Source organism: Scatophagus argus, chromosome 13 (genome assembly GCF_020382885.2).
Source record: "Scatophagus argus isolate fScaArg1 chromosome 13, fScaArg1.pri, whole genome shotgun sequence".
Classification (NCBI taxonomy): domain Eukaryota; kingdom Metazoa; phylum Chordata; class Actinopteri; family Scatophagidae; genus Scatophagus; species Scatophagus argus.
The window spans coordinates 1,887,906-1,909,656 of NC_058505.1; the positions used below are offsets into that span (position 1 = coordinate 1,887,906).

General features: G+C 45.5%; 1 protein-coding gene across 1 annotated transcript in view; it reads left to right on the forward strand.

The window, feature by feature from the left end:
• The window catches only part of efr3a (EFR3 homolog A (S. cerevisiae)), an 80,202-nt gene that overhangs the window by 45,292 nt on the left and 13,159 nt on the right, over positions 1–21,751 (forward strand). Inside the window, exons 8-14 of the mRNA XM_046407952.1 lie at positions 6,692–6,832; positions 16,368–16,446; positions 16,570–16,705; positions 18,617–18,784; positions 18,909–19,023; positions 20,353–20,404; positions 21,498–21,670. Of these exons, the coding sequence (XP_046263908.1) occupies positions 6,692–6,832; positions 16,368–16,446; positions 16,570–16,705; positions 18,617–18,784; positions 18,909–19,023; positions 20,353–20,404; positions 21,498–21,670 (864 nt within the window). The remainder of the gene's footprint in view (positions 1–6,691; positions 6,833–16,367; positions 16,447–16,569; positions 16,706–18,616; positions 18,785–18,908; positions 19,024–20,352; positions 20,405–21,497; positions 21,671–21,751) is intronic.

Genomic DNA, 21,751 nt, shown 5'->3' on the forward strand with positions numbered 1-21,751 from the left:
CTTGAGAACTCTGCTCTGCTTTCACCGGGAAGATTTATGGCAGAGATGGACGAGGCAGGCAGCTTAACGCTGAAGATGAGGAAGTAAATCATAATAAATTATTCTTTTCTTGACCTGAAGAACACGGGCTGGCAAAATCAGTTCACTGAGTCGTGTCTGCACCTGCTCAGCTCCGACATCCTCCATCTTATCAGATGTGTAGCCTGATGGGCAAAGCCCAGGGCCAAGAAAGCCCACTTTTTAACCTTCAAAGCCTCACTGAGGTCAGAAAGTCTTTCACGAGGAAGCGCTGGCCGAGATGGCGGCTTAAAGCTTCAGAGAAGAAACAACACAAAATGAGATAAAACTACAAATGACAGCATTACATTGTTTTCCTCTCCTCCTCATCTGCTTCTCTTCTCCTCTTTCCTCCTTCACCTTCTCCCTCCGTCTCTGTTACGCTCCTCTTTTATATCACCTTTCCTTTCTGTCTCTCTCACTGTGGCTTCCTCCCCTCTCTGTCTCCTTCTGGTGGTTTCCATGTGAACAAAAAGCTATTTTTGGACCACGTCCCCCCCCCTCCTTCTGCACTTCCTCCTCCTCTTCTTCTTCTTCCTGTCCGCTCACTTAACTCCACCTAAAGCCCCACGAGTACCGACTTCCTTCCATCACCTGTGGAGGATTTAGGATGTGATCCGACTCCGGCCGGTGTCTCCATGTCATTATTTCAACATGGTGGAGTTCCTGCGTGGGCGTTGATGTCCACATGAGAAGCTCAGTGTCGCGGTCGATCCTGATCCCGTAGACTGCACGACGCAGGCTGTCCGAACACCCGTCGCTGGATGCTCCTGCACCTGAACAGGGAGGGGATCGGCCCTCTTTCAGTTTGGCTGAGGAAAATCCAAAAAGACAAATTGTAGAGTCCAAAACCACAGAGGACCAGCTGGTCGTGGATTGACTCTTGACAGGAAACAGAAAAAAACTTGTTTCCTTCTGGCTCTCAGCAGTTCAAAATACAACCTTCATGTTCACCTTATCTGTCGTTTTAATCTCACCGTTTTGTTCTTTCTCAGTCCAATCAACACATCGAGTCTTCCGTGTTTTAGTGGAAATAAAGCCTTTTCATAATCATATACAATCACGCTGCATATATTTCTGCAGCGGTGGTGCGTTCATCACCTCAGGGATCGGCTCTGTGTTAATGGAAACATTTCAGCCGTTTCTAATGGTCTTCCTGCGTCTTAATGAGCAGATCCTTCAGTCAGATCTGAGGCTGGCAGTCGGTTGTTTGAAGGAAGACGTGTGAGGGCAAACGGGAGGAACACGTGAAAAAATGAAGTTTATAAAGCACTTTATTTCTTCTGATGATTATGTTTATGTTCTTTAGAGTCAAAGAGCTCACAGAGATGATTCATTTTTTAAAATTTTCATGAATTTTTTTTAATTTATCAGCATTATTAGTATTAACAGGTGGAGACAGGCAGCACACGCGGCGCCTCATGCAGTAATGATTTGGGGCTTATTACTGTGCGATTGCTGTCACACACTTTTTAATGGACATGAACTCACTGACCGTGTTCTCAAACAAACCAGTGTTTGAGGGCACTTCGAAACAACTGCGCCACCTGAAGCAGGTGTGAATACACCCTCAGCATAAAGTCACATGGATCAGCGGAGACTTGTAATGATCTCTCAAAGGGGATCGAAGGCTTCCTCGATGCCGCAGACAAACCACTGATGCACAGTGAGGAGTTTATTAGTCTGCTGTCTGACCCCGAGAGTCATCGCAGCCAGACATCACTGGAAATGTGAGGAAAGGAATAGAAATCCTGCTGAAGAAATCACCCGACTGCACAGTAATCATGGAGATCATCATCTGTAATCATGCAGCATATATCACGCAACTCTGTGCAATCACTGAAAACACATGACGTGTGGTTTACTTTTCTGGTGTCTCTGCCTCGTCCATCATGAGCTTATGCCTAAATGACTCCTGAATGTCTGCAGCTGAAGCAGCTGAAGCATTGCTCTCTTAATGCCAACACTTTAACTGTGAGTGTTTAAGCTCACTGGAACCTTTTAGATACTGAAGCGGCGCTCGTTTGTCAGCAACGTTTTGTGAAAGATCACAGCAAGTGTTAAATGGATTGCCATAAAATTCTGGACACAAAGCCAAATGAAAGCTCCAACATTTGCACTTGATTTCAGAACAGAACATCCAATAAAAGCATCTGCTTTAATATTCTGGAGCAGTTTGATTTTCGTGCTGCAGAAACACATAACAAGCAGCTGGCAGATGCACAGGCTTGACGTGGTCGTCTAATGGCTACCACGGTACCCAACAATGAATTTAAAATTGTGTTTGGAGATTGATTTTGCTGATAAAAAAAAAATGTGCTTTTACTTTAAGTGCTAAATCTACCCAACATGTTCTCTAATGAAACCTGCACCCTCTGACAGAAGAACTGCTCTGGAGGAACAACCGTGTTGTGTTTACTTCTTTTTTTCCCTTCCTGGAACTCACAAACACAATCTGCTTCAGATAATGTTGTTCCCAAACATGGCCATGGTCAGTTTGTCCAACGGTGGCATGTTTTGGGCTTTCTAATCGAGCCTCGGCGAACCTGGGCAGGAAGCCACGGTCAAGGGCGTTTGATTCTGTTAATTGCTTCTCGGGGAAGGCGGACGTGGAAAGCATGCAGAAACCAGAGGTGGAAGCTCGCAGAATGAAGAAAAGACTCGCCTTGCATCACAAGTAAATGCTTACTTGTCTTGTTTCACAGCTCGCACACACACACACACACACACACACGGTGACCTCCACCTTGATGATGACTTTGACCTCCAGCTGTTTTTCTTTCTCTGGACTTCCCACATCTCAGCTTCTCTGCTGTCTTTCTTCATCTCAGACACACACCACACATGTGGATCAGGACTACAAGAGTAATCTTCAAAATAAAATAATGAAATAATCTTAACAGTCCTTTACTCATTTTGAACTAGCGACAGTAGAGAGAACGACGTAATGAATGATCCCTGACGGAGCTGAACTGAGGACGTTGGAATCTCGGTGCTTTACATTCCTGACCTCAGTATCACAGCCTGTAAAACTCACACTGACAAATTAACCACAGAGAAACTCTTCAGTTACTCACTTCATCACACACAGTATATGGACAGAAGTATTGGGACAGCTGCCCATTACACCAACAGGGACTTTAATGACGTCTCATTGTAAACACACAGACAGCTTTGCAGCTCTAACAGCTTCCACTCTTCTGTGAAGGCTTTCCACAACATGTTGGAGTGTTTCTGTGGGAATTTGTGCCCATTCATGCAGTAGAGCATTTGTGAGGTCACACACTGATGTTGGACCAAAAGGCCTGGCTCACAATCTCATAATCATAATCTCTTAAGTTACAATCAGCTCACACGTTGGCAACGAAACTTTCATTCATTCGTTCTTGCTTATGGCCCCCAAACCGAATCACCTCCTTTCCTCTTGAAATGACCCTAGAAACAAATCAAAACCTAATTAGACTTGTCTGTAGTTCAAGAAAGCACAGCATACTTCTGGCATGTGTTTAGTCCTATTACATGTGACAGACTATAGCAATAATAGTCATTATTATTAATATTTAATTGCCATTACAGCCAGATCTTCAAAACCATGGCAGCAAATTAAAGTTTTCTAAATATCCTGTGCATCATTTCCAACACATTTCCTAGGATTCATTATAACATGCGGTAAATGAAGCCTGCAGGATCCTGTCTAGAATTTAAATTACATGCCTGTCTGGCTGAATTGTGTTCTTTAGATCTCACAAAGAGTCTAGTATTTATTTTGTATTTTTCTCCAACTAACAATCATTGGAAACAATCCCCACCTTTACTAACTTTGTTCTGGCCACTTCATTAAACCACACCAAGCTACCTTATAGTACAGGAAAGATTTTCATTTTTTTATCTCTCATGTCCCTGCCTCTTACAAGCAATAAGCATTTAATTTCCCCTGAACCGTCTGTGTGGGCCGACAGTAATTGCATTGTTTCCCTCCCGAGGCCCGGCTGCCTACAGTCCATCTGTGACTGGGCTTATTGCTGCAGAAGTGATTTACTATTGCATTATTTTATCAATATAACACATAACGAGAGGCCTGCTTGGTCTCCCGCCAGGCCTTTAGATTCTTGGCAACTCTGCATGAGATGACAAGCTTGACAGAAAAAAAAAAAAAAGTTTGATCTTGTATAGAACAAAAACTCTTTCTAGAAAGCCCACAGCATGGGTTATGGAAGAGCTTCAAATGTTTACATGTTGTTCACAAGTGACCGCTTGTAGTCTTGTGAATAATGACTGCGCTCTCTCAAAAGTAAATGTGGAAATGTGTTAATCTGATGCAGTGCTGGTCTGCAGCGGGAGGTTGAGGTCCTCAGCAGCTCAGTTCACTGTAAATGTACACTAAATAGACAAATGTATCCAGACACTCCTCTTTATGTGGCTGTTTCTCAGGGTTTGGGCTGAGAAACTGACTTCCTGTGAAGAGAAATCTAATCTCTCCAAATACTTCTGTCTATTTGGTATATGTTGAAAGAATGGATTTTGTTTGTATTTTTTTTTTTCACATTTTTTTGTTTGATATGTAACTGTACATTTGGGAACTGTGAAAGAATCTCCCCTCCTTGGTGGGTTGTTCAGCGGTGTGATAATGTGTAATCAATAAGCAAGACTGAAGTAGAATCCGATACGCTGATCAATAATGGGCAATAATCTGTGGTATAAGAATGATTGTGGCAGGAAGGCCACTCATGGCAGTGCTGCCATCTTGTTCTGGTGATGTCATTTGGAGCCAGAGTCTGTGCAGTGGTGACGGTGACAGTTAGAGCTACCTGACATGACAGAAACCATCTTTGGGAAAAATTTAGTTGACGTGTACTTTGAGCTAACATGGAGGGGGAGGGCCTTATGAGCTGCACTTCAGCCAGCCACCAGGGGGCGTCCAGATGGTTTAGCTTCACTTTTAACGAGCTCTCATGTCTTCTGTCTTTGTATGCAGTCGATGGTTTGAAGAGCAAATGTTAATGTTCAGACCAAACGCGCTGAGGTATTCTGATCCTCATTCAGGCTGACCAACTAAACTCCTGAAGTCTGGATTTGTGGGAAAACTGCGCTGTTTGCTCCTCGTCTTTAGTAGCGTGCAGCTCTCCTCTGCTTCAGTCCATCAAAACGCTGATTTACTTTCTATCGACTGTTCACCTCCCCTTCTCTGTCCTCTCTCAGTCTGTCTGTCTCTCCATCTCCCTCCACTGGCAGTCTTTCTTCCTCTCCTTTTTCTCAATCCCTTCTTCCACCTTTGTGTTCGTCCTTTGATTCCAGTCCTGTCATCCTTTCTTCTATTGCCCACTTCACATTAATCGGACTTAAGTTGGTTTTCTTACTGGCAACTTTCAGCTCTTTGATGTTCATCTGGTATGAAATCAAAAGTAAATTTCTCTGTGGTGTTTTTGAACACCAGCATGCGTTAAACTGTTGGTCATGAAAACATCTGAAGCAAGAAGCTCTCACCTTATTTGCACTTCAGCTGGGGACAAAGACACTTCGTGTTCATGTTTTGTCTCTGGACTGAGACTCTGTCCCCAGTAAAGCTTGTGATTAAAACCAAAGTGGGCAGTTTGTGTGTTTGTGCAGAATCCCAGTCATGTAAAACACATGATTTTATCTGATTTGTTTGTGAAATCAGACTTCCTTGTCAGACAGGAAAGTGAAGTTTTGTTGGGGTATTCTCCACCTCTGAGGATTTAACTGAAATGGCTTTTTATTGGCTGCAGAAGAAGAAAACAACTCGGCAAACATTTCGTGAAGCCTGACCTGCAGCCCAAGGTTTTCTCAGTCCAGACAGTTCAGACGGATCCCTTCAGCAGACCCTGGACCTGCTGAAGGGATCCGTCTGAATCCAACATCTGTAAGCTTTCTTTGTCCTGTCTTTGCTTTTCATGCTACCAAACTCCATGGATGTGCTGGAGGAGAAACTTGAGTCCCGTATCTTCATTCTCATACCCTCAAAGCTATTTTAGAAAACATCTGGACAAATTAATTTATCCTTTTAAGTTAAGTTCAGGATGTGAGACAGACATAAGTGTGATGGGCAGTTTTGTACAAAAGGGGATTTTTAACGGACTTCAACAGGCAGTTTCACAAAGAAAAGCTTTCTAATGAAAAGAAGTACTTCATGTTAGATAAAATTGTTTGCCAGCATCTATTTTCTTTTCTTTTATTTTTTTTCTTTTTTTTACAGTGTTTGACTCACACACACACACACACACACACACAGATCTGATTGAGGCTGGTCGATAACTCTTTCATTTGATTTCTCCCTTTTTTCCAGCTGCTCTGATTGATTTTTCTTCAGTCTCCCCCTCGTCTTTGGTCCCTCATTCTTCTCTTGTTCTCTCTCTCCTTTCTTAAAGCTCTCTCGCTTTTCTTTTTTCCCCTCATCAATATGTTATTGCACTCTACAGGTTCTCCGTGTGCGACATGAAGGATTGATTCTTGGGTCTCTCATGCAGACTCGGTTAACTGCGGGATTTTTTTTCCTGTTAAATTAAATTGGTGCTGCGATAAATTCAGCTCTTTTCAGTCCACGCTAACACAGCGCTGCCTGGTCTGTTTGTTTGTTGTTTTTTAAAGTGTCCGTCTCTCTCTCTCTCCCTGTCAGGGCGGGGCACCCCAGCACGCCTTCAGTGGCGGGTCAGGACGGCGAGGAAAACCCGGCGGCGCTGGCAGAGAGCTGCTTCAGAGAGCTGCTGGGCAGGGCGGCCTACGGCAACATGAACAACGCTGTCCGACCCGTGTTGGTGTGAGTACCTGAACATTAGCTCTTTAGGCCTGTAGGGATCCTGTCGCTGCACTAACAGTCCGAGTCCATCAACAACAACACGCTGCTGGTGGACGCACTTCGATGGTCAGTGTCGTCCCAGAGGGTTACGCCGCCGTTTGAGGCAATCTACTGGGCCAGTCCTGGAACTGTTTGCACATGTCTGTCATTTACGCTCCTTTTAGATCTTTTTTAAGACAAGAATACACACAGATCGACCTTCATCTTCTCATTTCGCAGAAGCACTGGATTCATAACCCGCTTTATTACATGTCCCGAGTCCCGACACGGACAGCAGGAGAGGTGACAGGACAGTAAATAAACCTGTCGCCCAGTGACACACACACACACACACACACACACACACACAGATACACACACACAGATATGCAGCCTCCCAGCACACAGAGGAAATTAAATGAGCTCTCTTATCACGTGGGCGGCTGCCATGTGAGCGCTGCACACCGTCGCCCTCCAGTGATTGTCTTCCCCTTGTGGGATTTCAAAAATCCTCCTCACTGCTCCTGTTGGCTCCGCCGCCCCGCCACTCAGCACGGTTCGCATAAATTGGACAATTATGGCGTGAGCAGCCGACCCCCGCTGAGATTTTCTGTCTGTTTCTGCTCTGCTGAGCCACTCTGAGTCTTCACTCCGGCCCTTTGTGTCCCCGGCAGCTTCCGGACTAAAGGCTCATGGTAGCAGCTTGGCTTCAAAGATCGTGATGTCACTCGGTTAGTTAGTGTGCTGGTCCAACAGTTTTAGTTTTGAATGAAAACTCTAATAAAATATTCAGTCCCTTCAGCCGAAAGATGGGGAGATTAATGCTAATGTAATATGCTGAAATGCCACAGTTTAGCCTGCGATGCTAAAATGCTAATGATAGGAGTTTGTCATCATGCTGACTTCATCCATCGTAACGCCGTTAATTCTTCACGCCGGCACTTGTCCTTTTACTTGAGTTACGCTGCTGTTTCTAAACAAAAGAAAAAGAGAAAATGCCAAACATGCTAAACGTTATAGAAGTTATAGACAAAAATATTGGGACATCCCTCGGTATTATTGATTTCAGGTGTGGTATTTTTCAGGGTTTGGGCTCAGCCCCCTGATTCCAGTGAAGGGAAATCGTAATGCTTTAGCTTTCTGTTCCAGCATGACTGTGCCCCAGTGCACAAAGCAAGGTCCCAGTACTAGGTGTCCCATTACTTTTGTCTATATAGTGTAGTACAGACATGTAGTTCTATCAGTAACCTCCTGCTCTGAGCCAGTAGCAGCAGCAATGGTAATAGAAATGACAGTATTAATATTGAGTGTGAACAGTCTGAGGATGCCGTTGCCACTGGGGACCGTTTGAGCCAAGGAGTCATTATCAGTGTGAACATCACGGGCCCAGCGGCCTCTTCCTGGTGACGCCGGAACGATTTAATGTTGGTTCATAGTGCCAAACACACACACACACACACACACTCATTGTGGTTTAAATTGCACATCACTCTCCTTGTGCAGTACTATGTGTAATGACTCTATTGCTGCTAAATTAATAGAGAATCCTTTACGTTTCACCTGTGCAATAAGAGAAAAAAAATGAAATCTAACGACCTAGTGGCTGTTTCCCTCCTGAGGTCTGACAACACTCAGTAAACAGGACTTGCACTGAATGCAGCAGCAGATACTCAGATCAATAGTGAGTCGCCTGAAGGTCTGAACCACAACAGCCCGACGGTTTACCTGCTGTCTGTCGCAGCAGACTGACAGGAAGTCCGGAGAGAAATTAAAGCAACAAGAAGAAAGTGAAAGACCTGAGCTTTGTCAGACAGCAGTGTGTGCATGAGCTCGAAGACCTCCACTGATGAGTTCAGGTGACTCCAGCTGTGACCTGAGTTCACATGAAGCTCAGTACAGCTGGCAGTCAGCAGTGGCAGAAGACAGAAATCATTACGAAGGCTTGTTCTGTGTGGTGGCGTCAGGTGACCAAGTCAGGTCATTTTAGTTTTGTGTGAGCAAAGTGCTCTCTGAAGTTTTACATTCTGATTCCTTTGGGTCTTTTGATTTGAGTTGATGGTGGGCTCGGTTTGTTCGAGGACAAAACCTAAAAACATCAAGACTTCAGAATCAGAAAGTGCACAACCAATGAGAGGACAGCTGCCTGTAATGTCCCAGGAAAGTTTCCTGCAAAGGATGAAAAGCTTATTTTCTCTAACTTATTCAGCAGAGCTGTACAGCACCGACGTAAACCACACCAGGAGCCTGGCAGAAAGACTGGACTGTGGGTCTGCCACAGCCCAGCTGATCCTGTGTCCACGTAGATGAGGCCTGATTTCTCCGAGTATGCCAGTGTGACATGCTGGTCCGTTCTGGTTTAATTTGTTTAGCGTTGTTAGACTGACACCGCAGTCGTGTCTCCCTCAAACCGAATTACTTCACAGTGTTTTAATTGCTGTTAATTTAGACTTGCAGTCCCGTTGTCTGTGATTGCTGTCGCTAATTAGTTCTCCAGAGAGCCTCCCCATAAAGCAGACACACACTGGTTGATGGGATGTCAGCTGCTGATTGTTGAAAGTCTGCACCTCATTTTCACACATTTCTTTGTGACACTAGATATCAAATGCTTTCCAATAAGAACATAAAAAGGCACCGTGGGTTCATTTGAGCTTTTTAGTCTTCCTGAGATTCATCGACAGGTTTTTACTGTCAGTTTTTCCAGCCTTGAGTCAGAGTGACAAGTTGAGACTGTGATCTCGTGGGACGGGGTGTTGCTACTGCTGCTTACTTGGTTAAGTTCAGGAAAATCTGGATTAAAATAAGTTTACTTGCATTACACATGTGACTTTACGTTATGTTAACTTATGGATGTCAGTTAAAAAAGTCAACGTTTACTTTAAAGAGGAAGCTTAGACTTAAAAGAAGCTCAACACAGGCGGCATTGATGTCAAGTTTACCATAAACTGAGTCCACTAATACAACTAATAGTGGTGACTAGCAAAAAATTACAATACGTGAATTAGCCTCTACTCATAGTTTAACAAATTGCATGTATTATTCTTTGCCTCACTGTTGGTTTAAATCATTGCACCTGCTGACACTTTTCGACTCTCTCTGACACCCAAAATGCATCTGAACCATATCTTTAAACAGAGATATGTGCACATGTGTGGTAAGATGTGGCATGTAGCATTACTTTCCATGCATCCAGTCAGTCACTGAGTTGCTGGGATTCAGCTCTTGAATCACATGTTTCGCACACGGATGTAAACTCGTTCAGTCATTTCGATGTTTTCCTCTTCCAGTATCTGGGCTCACATCATGCTGCCTTCAAATGAAACTCGGGAGGTTTCAGTCTGCGTTGTCATTTTGGCAGATGTTATTATTGTCTTTCTTTCTGTATCAGAGTGAGATTGTGAAATCAGTATCGGTGTCATGTCCGTGTGAAACGGAGCTGAGGCTGGTGTAGCTTTGCATAAAGACAGGAGCAGGGAAAAGCAATTAGCCTGACTGAATAATGTGCTTACCGCCACCTCTGCAACAAGCTAATTAACGTGTTGTACCTCTGTTATTCAACTTGTACATGAGAAGAAATGTAAAACTGCTGGAGTGAGACTGTCTTCATTGGTCCTGCCTTCATACGGTTGTGTAGCTCGTCTGTAAAGAGAAACAGTAGAAATAAGGTGACCTCACCACACTTTAAGTGAAGGTGTTTGGGGTAGATTTCTTATACTCAACAAACCCAACCTGTCAGAAATGACAGATCACAGTTAGTTTCCCATGTCCTGACAAAAACTGTTTATTTAACCCAAGACAGCCCTGTAACAAAGAGGCCGAGGCTCTTTAAAAGAAAGCTACTTTTTTCTATAATATTAAATATTAAGTATGTTGTGAAGCTCCGTCAGACCTTTGTTTGTCAGTGTGGGGGGACGGGATCAAATTTTTTAAGTCCTTTTGAATTGTGTCATGAATTACACTTATGTCAATTAAAAGGCTAATTTTGCGACTCCACACACATTGCAGTTTGCCATAAAACCATTGAAGTACACGGTGAAAGGCTACTCATAACTTCGTGACTGAAACCTCGTCGAGCCGTCCTGCACATTAGCTAGCTTACAGAGTAACTCTCCTTTTCCGTGGCGGCAGCTGACAGTCAACGTGTCCCGACTTGTAGTGATTTTCACCTCTTTTGATGCTTTTCTGTGCCAAGCTGCTGGTTGTGTTGGTTATGTAGATTGATTATTCTAAAAGAAACCCAAAACTGCTCACTGCTTCCCTGCTTTTACTGAACGTCTTCGAGCTGTCGTAAAGCAGTTGTTTATTGTAGTGTACCTCCTCTTCTTCTCCTGTCTTTCCTCCTGTGTCTTACCAGCCAGGGTTTATTAAAGTGTCTCTGTCTCTGTGTGAGTCACTCTGTTGCTGTCTCTCTCTCTGAGGAAAACGACCTTTATTTTCAGTCTGATTCAGGGAGCTGCACCTGCGACAAACTGAAAACCTGTGTGGCTTGAGTTTTGATTCATTCTCCCCAGTTTTTCGGAGCTTAGCTGTCACTGATAGTATGTCAGGTGGTAAAATGATGGGTTTGTTAAAGGTTTTTTTGTAGTGCATATACTAAGAAAAGAAAAACTAGCAACATGCGCACTTGACAGCAAACACAAAGGGTTCCGGCCACCAGGGGGCGACCCAGATGTTTTAGCTTCACTTTTGGGGAGCTCTCATGTCGTCCAGTCACTGACTTCCAACCTGGATTTTCCTTTGGGTATTCAGAGAATATGTAAACTTGAGGAGTTGATAAAGCTTGAATACGATTACTCGAATATGGGAATGACTTAAAATCCAATCCAAGGTGATGCTCAGTGGGTCCAGCCAGTCTTTGTTGTCAGCTGCTTGTTGCTGCAGACTGAACCGAAAGGTGCTGTAAAACCACAACTCAGAGCTGAAAGAGGCTGAAACCGTTTCAACTGGTTACAGCTTCTCTGGTGAAATTTTAACTTTTGGCTGATTTGCATTAATTTTGTCTTTTTCATCTTTTTTGAATTTATCTTTCTTCATTTAGTTCTTGGATTTAAAAAAAGCATTTTGAACATCACTTTGATCTCTAGGAACTTCATTCATAATGAGTCATTAGTCCATATTTTAGCCAAAATAATTTAGTGGATTGAGTGTTAATTGTTGTTTGCTGGCCCAGATGTGCTGCTGTCGGGTCTCCTTCTGCAACCGGAGACAATCCCAGAATCCTTTGTTTTCAGATCTCAGGGACGCCTGCAACACATTGGCCTTCAGCCTCCGACCCTAAACACTGCAGTTATCAGGCCATCTTCACACTCCCTGTGAGTGTGTGTTTGTGTTAAGGCAGCATCTTCCCAGTGTCACCTTCAGCTCCTGACCACTGACTCGCTGGCATCACGCGCCCCCTACAGGCCATGCAGCGTCACTGCAGCTGGTGCAGAGGCAGACGTGTGTTTAACCCACTGAGTGGTCTGTAAACCAGGCAGGACGGAAGCCTTTTGTCCTGATCGAGTGCGCTTCTGAAATGTGACAGCAGGTTTCCATGATTGAAAGGTTGCGTTTTATTCAGCTCATTTTAGTTTCGAATTTAGGCTTATAAATCTTTTATTGCGCCAGGTAATAGATACTCTGGTGCATACAGCAGTTAGTGTCACATCCCCTGGGCCACTAACAGACTGGGAGACATGGTGGCCATCTTCAGCATCATGAAAGCTCATTGTCTTCAAGTCGAGCTATGTCATTTTTTCACTGAGGTAAACATGTAGTTTATACAGTATAATATATGTAGTTTACACAGTATAATATTTGTAGTTTACACAGTATAATATATGTAGTTTACACAGTATAATATTTGTAGTTTATACAGTATAATATATGTAAGTGACACGATGCAGGCTCACCTGAATGTGTGTGAGCAGCAGAGCAGGAGTGAAAACATTCATCACTGCAGTCCACTCTTTCATTTTTCTCTGATTAAACAGCCGCTGCACTTCTCATCTGTCGGTCTGAGTCTGTGGGTGAGACCAGTTCTCCTCCTGCAGAGCTCCTACAGGGACGAAGAGGAGGAGGAGGAAGAGGAGGAGGAGGAAGAAGAGGGAGCGTCTTTCAGACTATAAATAGCAGGGATTGGGGTTAACGGGGGGAGGAGGGTTTTGGGGGTTTGGATTGACGTCATGTTGCTGAACTGTTCCCATACAATCAGCTTCTTCTCTCCACCCTTTTATCCTCTCTCTCTCTCTCTCTCTCTCTCTCTCTCTCTCTCTCTCTCTCTCTCTCTCTCTCTCTGTGCTCTCCTTCTCATTCCTCTGCCTTTCCTTCACTAACACTAGTTTTGTTGGTATCAGTCCTGACACATAGTTTAAAATGGCTGCTGTCGCAGCGTGTTTATCACTGCAGGAGGGATGAGTAACTTATAAGAAGAAAAGAAAAGTGACATATTTTGTCATTGGAGGGAACTCACTCCAACGAAATTTGTTCTCTGCATTTAACCCACCCAAGTGACGTGCACACACACAGCAAACCCGGGGCAGTGGGCAACCGCGTGCAGCGCCCGGGGAGCAGTGGGGGTTAGGTACCTTGCTCAAGGGTACCTCAGCCATGGACACCGGGACGGGGAATCGAACCAGCGATCCACCGGTTACGGGTCCGACACCCTAACCGCTGATCCACGACTGCCCCAATATCCACCCATCATATTATGAGTATCAAACATTTCAATAGTGCTGTTACAATATGGAGTGGAAATATAGACAAAAGTATTGGGACACATCTTTATCTTTGAATTCAGGTGTGATAAGGGTCTGTTTCTCAGGGTTTGGGCTCGGCCCCTGACCTCCAGTGAAGGGAAATCTTAATGCTTCAGCACACCAAGACATTTTGGACAATGCTATGCTTCCAACTTTGTGGCAACAGTTTGTTGAAGGCCCTTTTCTATTCCAGCATGACTGTGCCCCAGTGCACAAAGCAAAGCTCCATAAAGACATGGTTGGACGAGTTTGGTGTGGAAGAACTTGACTGGCCCACACAGAGCCCTGACCTCAACCCCATCCAACACCTTTGGGATGAACTGGAACGGAGATTGTGAGCCAGGCCTTTTGGTCCAACATCAGTGTGTGACCTCACAAATGCTCTACTGCATGAATGGGCACAAATTCCCACAGAAACACTCCAACATGTTGTGGAAAGCCTTCACAGAAGAGTGGAAGCTGTTAGAGCTGCAAAGCTGTCTGTGTGTTTACAATGAGACGTCATTAAAGTCCCTGTTGGTGTGAAGGTCAGGTGTCCCAATACTCTTGTCTATATGGTGTATGATACTATATGAATCCCACTGATCAATATCCAACATTATCCTCACGTTTCACTTGACACGGCCTGTAAAACTTAAATGCTGAAGCACAAGTATCTTCATTAGAGTTTTGTCTACATAGAATACTACACGAAATGACCACAAAGAGACTCAAAATCTCCGACTGCTGTAAAGTCCCTTCAGTTTAAACTGAAAGATCACCTTCAGTTTAATCAGGCCATCAGATAAAGGCTCAGGAAACTGAGTGTAAGAAGAGAAAACATTTTGAATGAGATCGAAGTGCAGCGTCTGGTCGGATGCTGTGCTTTATTACGGCACACTTGGACGAAGTGTGTGGAAGAAAGGCGACCTCTCAGGGTCAGCTAGTCGGCAGATGTGATGGATGTTTGAGATGTTCCCGATGACCTCCAGGGCTTCAGTGCTGCTCTGAAAGGTCCTGCAAGAAACAGAATGGAACCACTGGTCATGACATATGCAGAGTATGTTCTGTGGAGGATTTAGACCACTGACCTGCGAGTGAAAGAACGGCTCACAGTCAACAGAGCTGTTGCTTTCAAAGCCGTGTTCAGTGCATCACTGATAGCGTTCAGGTTGAGTCGTTATGATACAGCTGGCTGACATAAAAGACTGTCTTGTTTCCATTCAAATACTTCAAGGTAACAAATTCAAAAAGATTCAAATAGGTTACGTTTCTAGAACGATAGAAAACATTCATCTAACAAGTCCCACAAGCTGAAAGGCAGTTCAGGCTGTTGGTCCTGGTGAGGAGAACCTCATGACAGCTCAGACCAGAGACTTTATCTGTTTGGTGGAGGATTTTTCTTTGTGCTGTTGGTGGTGGTGGGGATGTTATCGCACTGATGTAGTCGAGCAAACGCCGGATGGATTGTCATGAAGTGCAGTAGATATTTATGTTCTCCAGTTCTGAATTGCGTTGACTTCGGTGATCCTTGTTTTTTCCACCTACAACCAAAAATTCCAAAGCTAAAGACATTCCCGTCATCACGTGAAACTGTGATGGTGACCACGGCAGACATCACAGCTGCTCAGCCTGTTGCCAACACGCTGACGGAGTTTAGCAGGTCTTTGATGCCTTCCCTCAGAAGACACAGATGTTCCTGTGGTTCACATTGTGTAGGTGATGCCCACAGAGAAATGTGAGATAAAACCTCACTGCTTTACTGGCTCCGACGGGATCGAACTCGATGTTCTCGCCTCTGTTTTCAAACTCGCTATGTTGATTAGACTTTGAATCAGTGACGCTGAAGCTCGTCTTGCTGTAAGCAGGTGGATGAATACGTCAGCCTCCTGCCTGTGTGTGTGTGTGTGTGTGTGTGTGTGTGTGTGTGTGTGTGTGTGTGTGTGTGTGTGTGTGTGTGTGTGTGTGTGTGTGTGTGTGTGTGTGTGTGTGTGCGCGCGCGCGCTGGTCACACGTAAACATCAGAGGTGTGTGTGATAGATGAGCTCACCTTGCTCCCACAGAGATGAGTAAACCTCGTCTGTGTGTGTTCAACACCCACATGCTGCTTTATAAAGCCTTTCACCTGATGTGTGTCTCACCTCTGTGACTTCAGCTCAAAGTTCAAGTTTAAAGAGACGAGCTTACAGGATCAGCAGTTTGATGTCTCAGGCTTTCTCTTCCTGTTCTCTTGCATTTTTATGCTTTCAGTGTGCGTGATCCTCCTCTGCGTTGTCTAATTATATCTGCGTGTCTTCATCTGTGAGTCTGCAGGCGGCTCTTCATTCGGTTAAGGGTGATCAGGATCATTTTGCCTAAACCTAAAACCCGAGCTCTGTCTTTGTTGTTCATCGTTACTGTATCGTTAAGAAAAAAAACGTACGAGCTTATGAAGAGCGAAGAGCCGCTGCACAGTCGCACGCCGCCATCTTGGCCTGTTTCCATTGAGAAAGGCGGGATTAGAGTTGTCAGCTCAGGGAAAGTCGCCACAGACGGAGTTTCATCTGGTGGTGATCGGATTAATCGATTGGCTTGAATGTAACTGATGTTTGTCTAAAGGGAAAAAGACACTCAGTGCAGTGCAGCCGTTTGACTTGTTTGTAAGACATGAGGACAGCTGGACAACCATCCTGAGTTCCTGACAGGCCAACCTTTGGTATCAGAGTCAGGCAGACACTTTGTCAAACAGTTTCTGTTCTAGACGAACCTGTCTGTCCAGGTCAGGTGAGATCATTAATGATTTTCTTCTTCTCCTCTGTCCTCAGTCACCTGGACAACCACCACCTGTGGGACCCCAACGAGTTTGCTGTTTCCTGCTTCAGAATCATCATGTACTCCATCCAGGTGCGGTACACGCCGAGTTACCTTATCCCGAACACGGCAATTACTTTTCGCTTATCGATCTTAAAAGTTAACTTTTGATTTCTGGTTTGTTTGGTTTCTGTCTGTTTGTCTGTCGCCGTCCAGGCCCAGCACTCCCACCACGTCATCCAGCAGGTTCTGAATCACCTGGACACTCACAACAGGAACACGCCGCGGGTCCGAGCCGGCATCGTCCAGGTGCTTCTGGAGACAGTGGCCATCGCTGCCAAAGGCTCAGTGGGTGAGTCACAGGACCATACTGGTTTCCACCGCTGTCCCAGTTACACAGGAAGTGCCAAAATAAGAGTCTTGATTTACTGTGACAAAGAAAAGCTGCAAGTTCTGACCTTTGAGAAGCTGGAAACAGCAAATGTTTGACATTTCTGCTTTAAAAGTTCATTTTCTGTCTGTTGATTAATCGTTGCAGCTGTTGGTCACAGTCACATGTAAACCTCACCCCCCTCCACCAGGATACGGTGGAGGTGGGTGAGGTCACATGTAAACCTCACCCACCTCCACCAGGATACGGTGGAGACTCTCAGCGGCGAGAAATAACAAAAAACGTCCAAACGTCCAGTGAAAATGTAACTTTAATGTTAAACTCAGCGTTAAATGAAGCTGAATCAAAACTTAGCTAATATTTGAGCTCACTGAGAGAAGTTTTCTGTTTTGTTTGTTGTGTGTTTTAATTCCTCCACACTGTGTTTTACTGCCTCTGCCGGGACAAAACAAAACACAACCTTCCCTCTGGATAGGAATGATTCAAGAGACCAAAAGAAGTGACGCGCTCAGCTTTGAAAGTGAAATCACGATCCCTCCTAATCTGTGGCTCGGTACAGTATGACAGTGTGATCAGAAGTCAGTGTACTTGTATGTATGTGTAGAGCAGACACACACACACACACACACACACACACATCTGGCATTAACAAGCATCCTGGGTAATCACAGTGTGTTTCTGTTCAGGTGTTTCACTAAGCCAGAGTGTGACGACAGAATTACCCGCAGATGTTCAGATGCACTTGATATTTGAGGAAATGTAAATGTAATATGATAAATACACTTTTTAAACTAATTTAACTAATTTCATGTTTTATCTTGCCTGTATTTTGACCCTGATATTCTCCTCCCTTGAGATCTAAATCTTTTAGAGTCCCCAAAATTTCAGCAAATTTTCATCGTGAGAAAAGGTCAAAGGGACTTAACTTTGCTGCACAAACAGGAAGCGAGTCGGCACACTGAAGGCTCAGGCAGCGACTGAATATGAGATGCAGACAGAATCTCCCCCGTCACACCAACAGATCTTTTTATTTAAGGCCAGAAATACAGAAACGTCTGCATCACGTAGTACAAGCTGATACATCACAGATGTCCTGACTTGTGTCTTGGTGTCAGTCCGGTTTGTGGTCTCAGCAGGACACATCGAGCTGTGATTTCGTGTCGGTGCTGTAGATTAGCTCAGTGATCACTTTCACGTGTGTGTGTGCAGTAGAGACGTGTCCCGGGTGTGTGTTTGTGTAGCTTAGCACAAAGACGCAGCGGCGGGAAACAAAAACATGCACCTGTAATGTTTTTAGCACAGGTTGTGTTCTTGTCGCTCCTGCTGCAATCTGTCCAACTCCGATTCATTTTCAACCATTTTTTTTAATTTGCTTCAGGCGTGTGGATTTTACCAAAGAAACCTGAGACCAAAAAAGTCTGGTCAAATATTTTCTGAATCGTCTGTTTGTTTTTCTGAGTGTTATGGCCGTGATTTGTTTACATGTGCCAGAGGAGGCAAAGGTGAGCACTTTAATCTGAGGTGTTGCTTTGTGTGACAGAGGGAATTAAGACAACTGGACCAGCAGCACAGACACAAGTCTGTTACTGGGGACTGCATAATCATCTTCAAGTTCTGCTGCACTGACAGAAAGTACAAAGTGTAAACACGGATTAAACGTTCATGTTCACGAGGAAATTAAAAAAACGTACATGAGTAAGCAACTGAGAGCAGAAACAGACAAAACTCTGATGAAACATAAGGTATTATCACGTGGACCAAATGCAGCCACACGTCAGGTTGCGTTTCATGAACACAAACACAAACGAGACATTTTCATGTGATGGATCCACGCAGCCTTCGTAATGCGTCCGTCCTCTGCTGTGACCGCAGGCCCCACGGTGCTGGAGGTGTTCAACACGCTGCTCAAACACCTGAGGATGAGCGTGGACTTCGAGCTGGGCGAGACCTCGAGGAGAAACTCCAGCGCCAGCGTGTCGTCCGGCCGCGGCAAAGAGAGCGAAGAGAGGATCGTCCAGAACGCCATCATCCAGACCATCGGTACGGCGCGCCTTTCGCCTCCACACAGCATCAGAGCAAACAGAAGAGAGTTTTAACCCTCCTGTAAATGTTGCCGTCTCTGTGTCTGAGCGCTGACTTGTCGTCTCTCGTGTCCTCCTGCCAGGCTTTTTCGGAGGAAACCTGCCAGACTACCAGCGTGCCGAAGTCATGATGTTCATCATGGGCAAAGTGCCCGTGTACGGGACCCCCTGCCACACCTTGGACACCGTCAAGATCGGGTGAGTCACACATCCATTACACGAACACCCCGGGTGCTTGCTGCCACAGCCAATCGGCTCACAGTCTCCCGAATGTGGAGGCGGTTAACCCAATCAGCACGGACACCGAGCGGTTTGTGAACGACACGTGGAGCCTCTGTGAGCTCTGAGCAGAAGTTGTCTGCCGCCAACTGCAAAAATCTGGACACAAACGTTTGAATGCTAACGACTCCCTCTTCAGGGTTTCTTTTCTGTGCCAGATTTTATATTTTAACACCATGCTGGCTGCAGGGCATAGAGAGGGAAGCTCACACACTCACACACTCTCATCTCATCCTAAGTGAATTGTGTCTTAATCTGTCCTCACTTCACCTCCCGGACGTCCTGCAGTGAGTTCAGCTCTTGGGTCTCTGAGGCGACGGCTGGCCGTCTCCTTCCCAGAGTGAAAAAAAAACCCCAGAAAGAAAAACAAGCTAATCCCTCCGGCCTCAGGAGTGCACGAACAGATAATCCCAAATCAAACGAACCCCCTCCTCCTCCTCCTCCTCCTCCTCCTCCTCCTCCTCCTCCTCCTCCTCCTCCTCGCTCTCCTCTCCTTTTTGGGTGATTGCAGCAGAGACGTTTGCCTCTGCAGCTCGTCCTTGTGACTGAGCGGCTGCACTCATTTTAAACAGTCAACGTTACATTAGCTTCACTCGAGCCCCTCATATCAACTTTTAGCATCCAATCACACTGCACGCTCAGACACTGGAAGGTGAGTGTCGGCACAGCATTGGCAGGTTTCACTGAAAACCGCTTCAGTACTTCATCCAGAGTGATGCGTTCGGCCTCACCGCGAACAGGAAATAAGATTATCAAAGCTGAGTTAGCGGGTCCATCACATCTTCTGTTCATTTGTCATTTCTGGGGCAGCACCCGTCTTCAGATTTATTTATTAGGTTAAAGCCCTTGACTTGTACCATGTCGTTGTGGAGAGGATCTCAGTAAACAACTCAGTGATTTAAGGGAGTGACAAAACAAAGAGAAAAGCAACCAAAGTACAGACAAACCAAATGAGTGGAGAAGAGTCTTAAAGCACGAGGCTCCATGTCCAGCCATGATGAAATCTTCTGTCTCTCCATCCTCAGGTAAGTTTCTCTCCTCTTGCTTCAGAGCAGGAATGCGTTTGATTGGCCAGCGCTCTGCACCACAACAGACATCCTGTGACTTGGTGTTATTTCCTGAGCTTCGGTTCTGGCCGCTCTGCTGTAAGCTGAGCTGCTCAGCATGTGTGAACAGTGAAGAGATCAGAAACGTGTGCTTTAGTTTCCTGTTCTGACTGAATATCTGATGTGCTCTCTGCTCACTCAGGCATCAGGGAACCAAGCGGATCCAGACGATGCTGCTCAGCTCGCTCATCATGGTGAGTCCATGTTAACCCGTCTGTGCTCTGATGATTGGCCCCCCTGACCCCCTGAGCTCATTTTTGTTTCATTATGACATTGTTCACTTGTTGTTTTTAAGTCCGTTGGTGAAATCTGAATTACTCATCAGTTACTGGCCGATTTATGGCTCAGGCTGTGGGGTCGGCACTGTAAAGACGTTTCCTTCTCCTTCATCAACCCCTGAGAAAGACCCTCATCTCCCTGAGCTGAGGAGGCACAGGTGTCACAGCAGTGTCTCACACACACACACACACACACACACACACACACACACACACACACACACACACTTTCCTGCAGCATCCTCGTGCACTGCACACTCTCAGATTTAACACAGCGTCCGTCTGTCCTCGTCTCCCCTCCTCGCCGCCACCTGGCCTCTCAGTGCAGCTGGAGGAGGGCTGGAAGGTCAAAATATTTATAACGCCGTGCAGCTGCAGATGATGCTGAGCGAGGGAGTGTGTGTGTGTGTGTGACACTGCAGGCTGTCAGATGTTTGAGGGCTGCTGGTTGGGGTGAAAGCTGAAGCTGAATCACTCTCCTGCTCCGTCTCTTCCGCTGTGAGGTGTGAACGCAACTGGAGGCTCAACACGAGGGAAAGCGCGGCGACACGACAACACTTCAGCTGATATCAGTTCCACATCATTTAGAACACATCAGTCTTTTGCATGGCCACAAAATCTCAGTTTGAAAGCTGCTGGATACCAGAAAGTAACCAGAGTGCAACAGGAAAAGCACTCTGGACTCAGAGATCCCATTAAAGCTCTGCGTTTTCTTTCGGTGGTGTCGAGGGCTCATGCTGACAAAAAGTTTGATATTTATGGTGTGTAAACCATGCTGTTTCACCCCGGTTGTTCACAGGGTTCATAAATCATCAGCTCAGAGTCGCGGATGAGCAGAAAGGTCAACATTTGGACACTTTCAGCTGCTCGTGAACGTAACCTTTAAGCTCTGTTGAGCGCTGTTTCTCAACGAGCCTCCCTGTGGTTTAATCGCATCACGCTGAGATAATTCTGCTCACTCTTCTCTCCTCCCCTCTCACCTCCCCTTCTCCTCCCCCCTCTACCTCAGGTAACCTCCGGCTTTAAGTCCAAGTCCATGGCAGCTGCGTTGCCTCCTCCCTTCCTGGATCCTCTCTTCTCCATTTCTCTGATGGAGGACAGTGAGCTGCGGCAGCTGGTGCTGGAGATCCTGCACAACATCATCGATCGCCATGACAACCGAGCCAAGCTACGCGGCATCAGGTAAAACACGTCGGGCATGCGGTCCACGTTTGAATCCCGGAGAGCGGCTCTGACGGTGGTTTGGATGACTGGTCTCCCAGT